The sequence below is a fragment of the Halichoeres trimaculatus genome, unplaced genomic scaffold (genome assembly GCF_033239565.1).
Source record: "Halichoeres trimaculatus isolate MK-OKI-2021-1 unplaced genomic scaffold, fHalTri1.1 fHalTri1_scaffold_5, whole genome shotgun sequence".
NCBI lineage: Eukaryota > Metazoa > Chordata > Actinopteri > Labriformes > Labridae > Halichoeres > Halichoeres trimaculatus.
The window spans coordinates 38,200,986-38,213,709 of NW_027437183.1; the positions used below are offsets into that span (position 1 = coordinate 38,200,986).

At 39.1% G+C, this 12,724-nt stretch overlaps 1 protein-coding gene across 1 annotated transcript in view; it reads left to right on the forward strand.

The window, feature by feature from the left end:
- nsmfb (NMDA receptor synaptonuclear signaling and neuronal migration factor b) overlaps positions 1–11,347 on the forward strand; it is a 64,130-nt gene extending 52,783 nt beyond the window's left edge. Inside the window, exons 15-16 of the mRNA XM_074670657.1 lie at positions 1,126–1,201; positions 3,574–11,347. Coding sequence (XP_074526758.1) covers positions 1,126–1,201; positions 3,574–3,671 — 174 coding nt within the window. The 3' untranslated portion in view covers positions 3,672–11,347. The remainder of the gene's footprint in view (positions 1–1,125; positions 1,202–3,573) is intronic.
- Positions 11,348–12,724: the final 1,377 nt, after the last annotated feature.

The window sequence follows — 12,724 nt, forward strand, 5'->3', positions numbered from 1 at the left end:
CAAGTTAGTCGAGAAGGTGCAGCTGCGAACAACTGTAGCAAAAACAAGTAGTGGGCCCCAAACAAAACTGTGGTATGATTTAGTGAATGAAAAGCAGATTGCCTAACCATTCCAGACTTACTTGTCATGCCAACCCAATTATCTTCATTTGCTTAATCCCCACTTACAACTCCAGACAGCAGGACATTGTTTCATGGATCCAACAGATGGAAAACTGAGCCTGTGAATGGGAACACTGTTTCCCCTGTTTTCATCTGGTCATGGGAAAATAAAGAGATGTTTCACTTAGTTTAAGGATTCAAGAAAAATGCTTTTGTTTTTCCATTTTACACTCATGACATGTTTCTATAAAAGAGGTTGAGGAGAAACTGTGTCCTCATCTTGGACCATCAGTACATGAGTTCTGTACTTGGAGCAGGAGCTAGAGAAGAGGGAAAAACGCTGCTGTTTCAAAGAGCTCTGTACCTGTATGAACCTTACTTCACTGTTTCAGCACATTTCTCTGTGTAAAGCAAAGAAAAGCACGTTGTGAGCAGTCTGTTTCACTGTTGTGCCCTCTGCACAGCAGGAAAATGCCAGGTTGTCGACTTTAGAATCCTGAAGGCCACCCTCACACATGATAACGCCTCATTCCTGGTTAACACACCCAGTGTGGGTGCTGGGCCCACGAGCCACAAGTGTAAAACAGTACTGACACATTGCATTAGAAGGATACAGGGTCCTCATGGTGACATTCAGAGTCTGTCAGCACGATAAACTAGAAGCAGTCTTCATCAGACTGTTGGCTTTTCTACCAGCTTGTTTGGAGTCAGAGTAAATGTATTCGTGCCCTGCCAGGCACGCAGCTCTCTGGAGATGAACTCTGACACAAGTGTCAGAGCAGACAGAAAACCTCACCAGTGGGCTTTTCGCTTATTCTCAGCTGGTGAGAGTCGTAGGCAGCGCCTTGACCTTTGCATATACAGTGAGCTGCAGAGCGTCCATCTGCTCTCAGCACACAGTCATATCTCTGCACCAACACAGCTTTATTTGTTTTCATTTGGAGATGCCTGATGGCATTTAGAACCAAGTCTTACTCTCTCTAACGCTCCCCGTCTGTCTGTCTGTCTCCCTCTCTGCTTTCAGCTGATTCATACCCTGAAGAGGCTGATGAGACCCTCCACCGTGGAATTCAAGTCCCCACTCGAGCTGTCTGCACAGGGTGAGAACACACACACACACACACATGCACACACATGCACACACACACACACACACACACACACACACACACACACACACACACACACACACACACACACACACACACACATACACACATACACCCCCCCACACACACACGCTCTCTCCCTCTCTCTTTCTCTCTCTCTCCTCTCTCTCTCTCTTCCACAGACTTAATAACTCACATCTCGTGACATGTTTTTAAATAATAGTATAATTATGTAGTTATGTAGCACTTTTCAATACAAGTAACAAAGTGCTTCACAGTAAACGGTAAAAAACAATAAAAGTAAATAAGACCAACAGCCAAGCAGTAAAATTAAAGAAGCAAAACCAATGTAATCCAGTTAAAATAAGATCAAAATTAGAGTCACAAAATAAAGCGTTTCAGCAAAAGTAAGTCAAGTATGAAGTGAAATTAAACAAAGGACTGATTGTGCCAGTCTGATCTCCTCCAGCAGGCTGCTTCACAGTCTAGAGCAGGGCTCTGCAACCTTAACTTTCATAGGAGTCATTTTGCATTAAAGTCATTCTGGAGCCACAAAATCGACTCTATCTTCACACTACAAAGTGTTTGAAATTCTATTCTTAGTTAAAATCTACTAAATAATCATCCAAATAAGAAGTTTTTTGAATGTAGAAAAAGTTTTTAAAAATTTTCTATTTTTTTTAACTTTTGATAAGTTTGTAATAATTTAAAAATTGGCAAAAATTTTGAAAAAACAAACATGCAAACATTTGAAAAATGAAATTCAAGAAGTTTCCAAAACATTAATTTCAAAGATTAAAAAAAAAATGTTTTTATTGAATATCAGAAAATTTGCTAAAAAAATCTTAGAATTTGAAATTTTGAAATTTTTTAAACATTTAACAAAAAAGAAAATGAAAAAGATTGAAAAAAAAAGAGAAAAAGGTGCAAAAATATCAAACAATTTTGAAATTTCCTTAGTTCTGGTATAATACTCAAATTTGTTGACATATAATTATGATATTGCTCAACCCATCAATTTTTGTTGTTAGCTAATATCCTGCTATATATCTATTGTGTGTATTAAGTTGTCATGTTGCCAATTAAATGAATCCACCTACACAGAATTAAAATCTGTATTTTTTTTTCCATATTTGTCTTTTGTTGTTTTAGTTTTCTTACCAGGGCTGCACAGCACCTGTGGCTAACTTGAGGTTATCCATAGGTGCATGGAAAGTTGGTGGGCTGTTGATGTTGCAGGAGGTGAAGTAGAGTGGTGGCAGGCTTTGTTGACAGATGCGATGAAGATTTATTTCAACAAAATGTTAAATCATGGTATTTAAAGTGACAGTGTCTTTAAACATCAATGCCCTCTGTAGAAAAAAAAAAAAATCTTTATTTCAATGATGTGTTTTAAAAGCTCCAAGGAGCCACTGCAAAGGAGCCAAAGAGCCACAAGAGGCCCTAGAGCAGCAAGTTTAAGACCCTCGGTCTAGGGGCTCTCACTGAGAAAGCTCTATAACTCTTGGTCTTGGCTCTACATCGGAACAACCAGTAGAGCACTGCCAGAGGATCTTAGACTGTGTAAAGGTACATATGGGGTCAAAAGGTCAGAAATGTAGTGAGGTGAAAGTCCATACTGGGCCTTAAATGTGAGTAGAAGAATTTGAAGTTCAATCCTGAAAGAAATAGGCAGCCAGTGCAGGTTGGCTGGGCTAGTATTAGGAATCTAGCTGCTGCATTCTGTATTGTTTGTAGATGATTTTTAGATTTCTGGCTGCGTCATGTATAGAGGAAATTACAATAGTCAAGACGAGAGGAGATGAAAGCATGAATGAGTTTTACCAGATTTTGTGGTGATGTAATGGACTTGACCTTAGTTTTATTTCTGAGCTTTTAAGACACGACTGAAAATCTCTGAACCTCAGACTCTGAAGAACACGTTACATCACATGCACGGCTGCGTTCACAGTTTCATTATCAGCATTAAACACTGAATGCTAACGCTGAGCATGAATCAGTGTCAGTGAGCTGCTCAGTGATGAACAGAGCACATCAGTGAGTGATGACGCCCTCAGAGGCCAGCTGTGAGGGCATCATCAGTCACTCTCCTGACATCAGCTGAAGTCATGTTCATTACTTTTGAAACCTCAGAACTTCTTCTCTATATACTAATTATCTATTGATCAACACTGATCTGTGGCCACCTGTCCCCCATGTCTCTTGTCCTACACTGTATGTCCAGCTGATGGCGCTGTGGAGAACCATTTAGGATCTGAGCAGACTGGGAAATGAGAGAAAATGTAGAATAAATGAAATCAGACTGTGGCTGACACTGGCCTTGAACTAACCTTCTCCATCTCTGTGTTATCTTTGGTCTTCAGGCAAAGAGATGATCGAGGAGTACTTTGACTTCCGTCAGTACCGTCTCTGGAAAAGCCGTCAGCACTCCAAGATGCTGGACTACGATGACCTGCTGTGATTGGCCCTCCTTCTTGAGGCCAGCTGGTCAGTTCTCTTTTGTCTGAGCCTGCTTTGCAGTGACAGGCCTTTCATTGAGGGGCCCCTTGAAGAGGCTCCTAGCGTGGCTCTGTGGCAGAGCCGGAGCTGCGGCGCTGCAGCTGGGTCTTTTTTCCCCTCCCGGTGTGACAGGGTAGCCCTGTAGATTCAGCCAGTGGTCTGCTTTTTCTCCCTAATCCATTTTCACTTTCTGCCTATTTCTCAGAGAATAGAGAAAGATAGGGAGCAGAAAAAGGGGGGCAGCCGGGGACTCGTCATCTTAGCCTAAATGTGTCAGAAGGCACTAACTAGAGTTAGACTCCTGAGTTCAGAGAGGATCTTCGATAGAAGAGTGGCTTCAGAGAACAGGAAGAACTGCTCCTTGAGGAGTGAAGAGGTTGATTTTTTTTTTCTTCAAACGTGGAGAAAAATGGAAGTTTTCTCTTTCCAGTGTTTTCTTTGTCAGGTGTAGAAGTAAACCATAGAGGAAGTATAGCTTATATGTAAATAAACAAAGTGCTTACTGGACTAATAGACGGTAGATTTTCAGCATCTCTCTCCATGCTTTCCAAACGTAAGTCAAGATATTTATTCAGTCTTAATAACTCTTAGAGTTTCCTATTTAACACAGGTTTTCTAACTTAACTAAACGTATAAGTGTTTTGTATGGACTGTTGTATTAACTCAGGTTACATCCATCATTCAGTACAAAGAGTTGTGCTCAGTGTTAGCGACATACTGTAGAGTCCACAGCCTCGTATCTGTCAGGGACGTCTTATCTCAGCTCTTCATCGTCATCGTTTTGAATTAGACCGTAGCCAATCAGAGAAACGTATCTGTGCATGCTTCTGACATTACAGCTTTGCATTTAACCTCAAACGAGCCGCATTTAGCTCTTTTTTAAAATCGCTACGGATGTGAACGTTGTGTGTTTTCTGATTTATATCAGCACTAACTCAGATATTTATCATTGAACTTGAATCACTCAAAGTAGCAACAGAGCAGTGGAGGTTATCTTCGTTGTTCCTGTGTCAGCTCACTCATCTAACCGTCACTGTAGTTAGGTTGTAAAAGGAGTGTGTGTCCTAGAATACATTCCTAGCCACTTCTGGCACCTTAGAAAAACTATCTGGAGATTTATGTTACTAGAACTGAAACAATGTTTATTTTTACTTTGATTTGATTCCTGTTGCACTCCACAAAGCTGGATCAAGAATTGATGAAATTCACACAGCAGCAGAGGTCAAGATATTCTGCCTGCCCTGATAACAGCAGAAATCATTCAAAGTTTCCCAAACGCTCCTTCATTAGATCGCTTACTGCACCCTCACCAAGTTAACTACACTGACTGATGCTGCAATGTTGACCTAACCTGTTTTTTAACAACGATAACATATTTTTTAAAGCAAAGCCTTACCCAGATATGCTGAATACTAAACGCTAAATAAACAACTCAGCTTAAAAAAAAACTAAGATTTGAATTTGGAGAGAGTGCTGTTTTACAACTTTTTAACTTTTGGTAAAGTAGTTGCGCCACTTAAGGAGTGAGAAATCAGGATATTGCGTTTACGGCTCCATCTCATGCTTGTACTTTGGAACTCTGACTGTCTGTGCACCAGGACACAGTTTTTTTCTGCAGTCACGTGGTTTCAGGACTGAAATTAGACTCAAGATCAAAAATGAGCTGTTTTAGGAAGAGGGTGTTTGAAACTTCTCCTAATATGCTTCCAAACTCTGTAAGTGTGTGTGTGTGTGTGTGTGTGTGTGTGGGTGTGTGTGTGTGTGGTGTGATGAACATGGCTGACTGAGCCCTTTCTCTGCTTTGATGTGATCATACACGCATCGTGTTGTTGCTGCTTTCTGATCCGTACGATTGGAGCTAAAGGAAGCCTGTGTTGCATTGGAGAGTTTGAAAAGCTCTCAGCGTCCATTTAATGCACCCGCACACAGGAGCTATACGAAGCAGAGTCACATGGGACAGTAAGGTATTTAAAATAACTCCTGCCAGGAGGGATGCAAACAAAGCTCTCCGAGATGGAGAGGCTACTTGTTTTTCCTTCAAGCACTGTTTTATGGCCAGCATTTTTTTTAAGACTGCAATAATTCCTGGAGATTTTTCCCGTGAGAGGAATAACCGCCTGTCTAAAACGACTTAACGGCTTTTGGACTCAAGCCCTTTAAGGAGATTAAGGACGACTGCAACTATTTTTCTTCTTCGAACACAGACACTGTCCCCATGGATCAATGAGTTCATTTCTGTGCTGATATTATTAATGTTACTGCAAAATATCATTTATGTCTGTGCTTTATGGAAATGCTTTCACACTCAAGTTAGTGGCTGTTACGTCACTATGTAGCATGTATCATAAAATCACTGTCAAAGAATGTGTGTGGTTTTAGTGTAAATACTGTAAACATTTGAGTCCACGTACATATTTATTAGATCAGATAAACTTAACTTTGTTTGAAGTTCTCAACAAAAACAGACCTCACCGGCTTTTCAGCACTCTCAATGACAGCGTCCTCCTGTGGAATCTATGTTGGAGTGGGGTTAAGCTGCATCTGAAACACTTTCAAGATGGTGGAAAGTAAGAAATGAGGCTGATGGCTTTGGAAGCCCTGAAAGGTCATGATTCAATTTGTTTTACTGTCTCTGAATTCTTAAGATAACAAGTTCATTTCAATGGTTTTCTTGAGATCTCTGCTTATTAGGGACGAAAACAGGGGCGGGGGCCCTCTTGTTACCCTTAAGATTGTTCCCAACCCCAAATTGCCTTCAGCTTGAGATAAACATGAATGCACCTGGCCACAAAATTCAGTCACAGCGAAAAATGTACCAATCCAGTGTTTTGGTGACATACCTGCTCCAGTGCGCCCCCTATCGACTTCTAACTGGCCTGTGGCTTCTTTCAACTACAGGCCTGGATTTTTTTTTTGCATAACTATTGTGACAAAATTCATAAGGAAGTTTGGGTTGAACATCAGATTTTGAAGATTTATTGGGTACCTATTTGAACGAACTAGTTTTAGGTTTTTCATCACATCAATTCAAAATTACATGTACTACATGTAATGATGATTAAAATAAAAAGGATTTTTTGGAACTCCATGGGCTCGGCCACAAATGGGCGCCAAAGGCTACGATTTTTTAAAATCAAAATATCAACCTTATTAGCTCTCTTGTACAATGTTTGACCAGGACCATAAATCACACACACATGTTGAGTGTCGTAGCCTCAGTGCATCAATGTGCTATTTTTCTGATTAAAGTACAACACCCCTTACTGTGAACAGGAAGTCATATGTTTTACTGAGTTATTAAAAACTTTTCCTTTTTTTAAAACTCTTTTCTTTCTGTCTTTCTACTCAGAAATGTCTTTTAGACCTTGATAAGGCATCAATGATCAGGTCATGTCCTGTAGTTAAAGGCTGTGTTTATGGCACTGCATTAAACTCTGATATTTCTTCTAGAGTCATGAAGTCATTGTAACTCCATCATAAATAAGGTTCAATCTGCTTCAAATTTCACACACATCACAAAGGTCAACCTCCAAACACATGGACAAACTCAAAACTCTGCTACTACAATACCGATATCCTCTGGAATTGTGTGGTTCTCTAATCTCTTCCAAATTTAACAAAGTCCTACTTTGGACTCATATTCAGCGCCACCTATGGACAAATGTGATATCAAGTATCAAAATCACCTGTAAACATGCTTCAAATCACCCACCTTTTTCAATGCTCTCTCACCCCCATTACAACCTAAATATAGTACAGTCACCTAGTGTTACCTAGTGGTCAAGAGCAGCCCTTCAATGTACGCTATGTTTAAATTAACCCATGTATGCTAGCTGTAGGGGCCAGACCTTGACCACCAATGTGGCTACTGGCTGAGACAGATCTTGCTGCACACACAGCAAATGTGAAATGCTTCGATGGGCGCACATAAGGCGAGTGCCCGCTTATCCTTACTTGCAGCTTTTTTTTTTTTTGTTGTTGTTATCTTGATTTGTTTTTCTACAGCAGTGGGATCATTTATCATTTATCCATTTTTAGCCTCAGTGGTCAAGAAAGGAAATCTTGTTATTCTAGTGACTAGACTTTTTTTTTCGTTACTAATAAAAATCTTGTTTGGTCACCACAATGGCACACCTGATCTTGTTATCTCCAGATAACTAAGTTTTGTTTTTTTGTTTTTTTCCCCTCGGAGAAATAAAGATCATGTTCTGCTAATCTGTTAAATAAATAAGAGGTTTGATTGCCATTATTAGCCAAAAGTTGTCATGCTAAGCTGCTTTCCTGCTGATGCCCACATGATTGATAAAAGCCTTTTTTTCTGAAACCAGTTTTGCACGCTCAACCTGCTCTATTTTGTGTAACATCAGCAGAAAACTATAGAAAAACTTGTAGCAGTAATGAGTTAATTTAAGTAGTATTAGGAGGTCTCCGCTAGTTTTTCACATTATATGCAGAAAAACTAAAATTAAGTTGTTACAGTTCCTAGTCCCAGAGATCTCAAGAAATGTGAGAAAATCAATGTATTGAATTGTGACCTCTGGGGCTTCTACAGTGGTAGAAAAAAATGTTGAAAATTAAAAAAAAGTAGAGATAATGGCATCTGTTTCTGCTCTGTCTGAAATAATTCAGGCAAGTTATGCCTGATGTATCATGTGTGTATCAAACTTTATTTATTGTCATCTCTTTTTGTCGGACTCAACTGGGTTTTGAACACCCGACAGTGTTTTATTTAATTCTCTACTTTATGAAGGACCAGGATGTTCTTGCTTGTTTACAGTAAAAACACATATCTTGAAAACAACAATGAAATGTCCTTGTTGGGAAACATTTAAAGATTTTTGAGAGTTTTTTCTTTGCTTGTGCACTTTAGCACATGAATATGAACTTTTCAGTCAGAATAACTTTACTGCTCTGTATTAATCCTGTGAGAGTGACTCTTATGTGCTTTCCTCTGTGTGCACTCACCTCTTATTTCACTCATGATATTGCATCATGGACATTCATGGATTCCTCTGTAGCAATATTCTGTGTTAGGATATTTTGTATTAGGAGTAATTAAGGACAGGAGCTGTTGTTTGATGATATCTATGGACCTCATGGACTCTTGAATCAAAACACTGATGAGGACAAATGAACACCAAAAATGTTCTGATTGCAGCTCAGTTTTATAAACTCTGCTGAAGTGCGTCTCCAACCAACCCTGCTCAGAGATTAGCTCGTCTGCTTTCTGCTCGGCTGTCAAATCTCAGAATAATCACAGACCTGCTCAATCATTGGAACAGCAGTTCAGGCGGCCATCTTTAAGCAACACAAAACTGGTGGATTTCTGCCAATAAAGGTTCTTTATTCCCAATGGGAGGAGAATAACTTAAAGGGTCTGTGAGGAGTTTCTAAGTGATGTTGTAAAAGTCTCCCTATGTCCCTGATCATATTGCACACTTTAAAGTGATCTGTGTTTTTCTCTGCTGAAAACAATTTCTGTGATTAATTTTGTAGCAATGGTGGACACTGGGCCTAAAGGCTGGATCATGGCCATACAGTCAGCAGTTATTCTGCAGTGGTCTGTTCAAACTTGAGAGTCTATCAATAAAATGAAGAGTGAGGTTACGTTAGCTCTGATTGGTAGATGACTGGCAGGACATAACCAGGATTCACTAACTCTACACAGTACAGACACGTCTCAGAGCACCGGGCTGTCAGCTGCGCTAAATATAGCCAGCAACTAAACTACGGTACAAACTGACAAAGCTTGCTTCTGGTCACGTTTCAAAGTGTAACTCTACCTAAATGTTGATAAATACCTTAGCTTGTAGAGTTGTATCTGGTAAAAAGTTGTCTTTAACAAAGAAAAGTAGAGTTAAAAAGAAGAACTGAGCTCTATTAATTTCCAACACAACCATGGGCTTGCCTGAATTAGTGTACAGTTATATTAAAATATTGTTTTTGTGTTTGTTTTTTTGGCATTCTTAAAGATGCTAAATTGAGGGGAGATTTTTGATTTGAATAAAGCACATACAATTGTTATAATTAAGCCATATGATGTGTATGGACACAATAAGTTCACCCTCTGACCAATATATTGGGACATGGTGCATTTGTTACAATCATTGGTATGTGTAGAACATGAAGCCATGGGCATTAGTGGGAGACAAAAGTTAACCTCAGCTGCATCAAGACCTGCCAGGGTATGTTGCAAATTCGTGACAACAGGCATCAAGAGGTAGAGAGTAATGTCTTCACCACAGTGTGTGTGAGACTCTGGGCCAAAAGGTGGCGCTGCAGTCCAATTAAAACTGATCCTCCTCACAGTCCCTTTAATATGAGCCACAATCATCTGACAAAGTCCAGAAAACTGTTTTATTTCAAGATATAACCCATTCAGTGTATATGGGGTTGATGAAGCCAATGTAGATTCTTCAGTGTCCTAGGTGCAAACAATGAAAAAGATAAAATGAAATAAATTAATGATACACTATGGAGAATATTTGCTGTACGTTTTAGCTTTGACCGGTTCAAACTAACCACTTCTGTGAATACTGCCTGAGCACTGGAGGAAGCAGCAGACATAAAAGCCAACATATCTTCACAACCTTTTTTGCAAACTTTGAGCAATGTGGAGACTGTTTTCCAAAATTTAAGACGCACTTTAATGTGGGATTTTATTTTTTTCACTGCAGCTCCATCAGGCAGGAGTTCAGCATGTGAGACGTGCACACAATGTGAGCTGTGCTGGCTCACTGAAGCAGACACTTCCATCACCCGAGAACAGAACCACACAGATTTATCTTGGAGAACCTTTCCTTTTGCTTTGAAAATGGAACTATGTGTCACATAAGTGCAGCACTATTTATTAATAAGCACTGTTGTGCCCTCCCTGCTGCTCCCGCCAATCTGGATGAAGATTGGCGGGACTCAGTCGGGAGCGTGGTTGAGTCTGATGAGAGTGATGGATTGATGCTGCTCTGATTGCCCTGACACCTCCAGTAGGGCTGTGATTGTATTTTTGGAAGAGTGAAAAATAATGTGTTTGTGTAATGTCTGTTCCACTTTGGTTTAACTCTGTCTAACTAAGGGTAACATTTATGAATAGCTTTTTTAGATCCTCACTCAGTAGTTTTTAATGTCACAATAAGACTGAGAAACAGGTATATCATCTTTATGCTATGTTAGACTAAACCATGTTTATCTAAAGTAATAATTGTAATTAACATTATTGTATATCTTGTGATTTTGATACTAGCAAAAGTGAAGACTTCACCTCAGTAGCTTTCCTGGGTGTTTGGGTTTTTGTAATGAGTAGATTTGAAATTTAATCTAAGAAAGCATCTCTGGCTTTGTTCAAATTGCAAGCACTAGAGTTTTTGGGGATCCAAGTCGAATCTGGGTCAGGTTTTTAACTAAATCCAGGTTATTAAGACTCCAAATGAAAATGAGGATCAGTTTGGAGGTGCTCTGAAACTGACTCCTTTTTAAAACCTTAAAGTGAGGATTGTGTTTGAAGCACAGATGAGTTGCTGGCAGTCTGAACAAAGCTTAAGTGTTACTTAACCAGCAAGGATGCTGTTGATTTGTGCAACATTGGTAAAAACCTACGAAAAAAATATTTGTTTTTAAAAGATTTTTCCAAATAAAATTTAGTTCTACACAACTCGTTTCACTGTCCTTTATTGAGTCTATGAGTACAATACCAAAACATCACGTCAAGGAGGGCCAGGGCCACTTTTCTTTTCAAAAATATTTAAAGTTTGGGTATTGTGTATTTAAAAAGGCTGTTTTACAGGGAAATGAATAAATTACTTTTTCAACCTTAGTCTAAAACATTTCATTTAGCATCTGTCTCAGCCTGTTTTGAGCAGTTTAGAGGTAGATTCAGGGGTTTCTGCAACACATCAATTACTGTGGACATCCAGAACTGTTTCTGTAGGTCTGTATTTAAAATGAGGGAAAGCAGAACACCACTCCTCAAAGAAAGTCACCCAGACAGAAATTTTGCTCATTGAACCAACAGAATACAGACCAGCTGTTATTTTGGGTGTGGTCGTCCATCTATCCCTGATGAAACGTCATCTGAAGACACTTGAGTAGAGAGCGCGCACACACACACACACACACACACACACACACACACACACACACACACACACACACACACACACACACACACACACATATACACAAAGAAATGTTTTTATCCTTCTATCTATCTATCTATCTATCTATCTATATATCTATCTATCTATCTTTATATATATATATATATATATATATATATATATATATATATATATATATATATATATATGATGCATATATATCTATATTTATTCATCTATCTATCTTTCTATCTATCTATCTATCTATCTATCTATCTATCTATCTATCTATATATATATATATATATATATATATATAGATATATATATATATATATATATATATATATATATATATATAGATAAAGATATATATATATATATATAGATAAAGATATAGATATAGAAATAGATATAGAAATAGATAGATAGATAGATAGATAGATAGATAGAAAGATAGATAGATAAATAAATATAGATATATATGCATCATGCTAAAAATGATTTGATGCACTGTGGTTGAGCGTTATCTGGCAGTTCAGCAGTCATCATTGCTGAAGACCTGAAAAAGCTAACAGAGATTTGACTAAGTCATCACAGGGAATAATTGAAGCAACCTCCCCAGAGCCTCCATCAGCTGGAGTCCAGTTTGGAGCTCACACTCCTGATTGCACGGCTCATTTGTATAATCACACAGTTTGTAATTGCAGCCGGCAAAGTGGGAAACTGGTGGCAGTGGGAGTGTGACAGGGGCCTGGCAGGACAGATAGCAGAGGAGAAGGGGGGGGGATTAGGGGACCACCAGGTCTGTTCCTCACAGCAGAGTGATCAGCCTGTTTTTATACCCATGCATCCAGCAGAAACAACCGGAAGCTTTTTTTATCTCCTGGAGCAGAAGGAGGCCAGACCCTGGCTGTCTCTC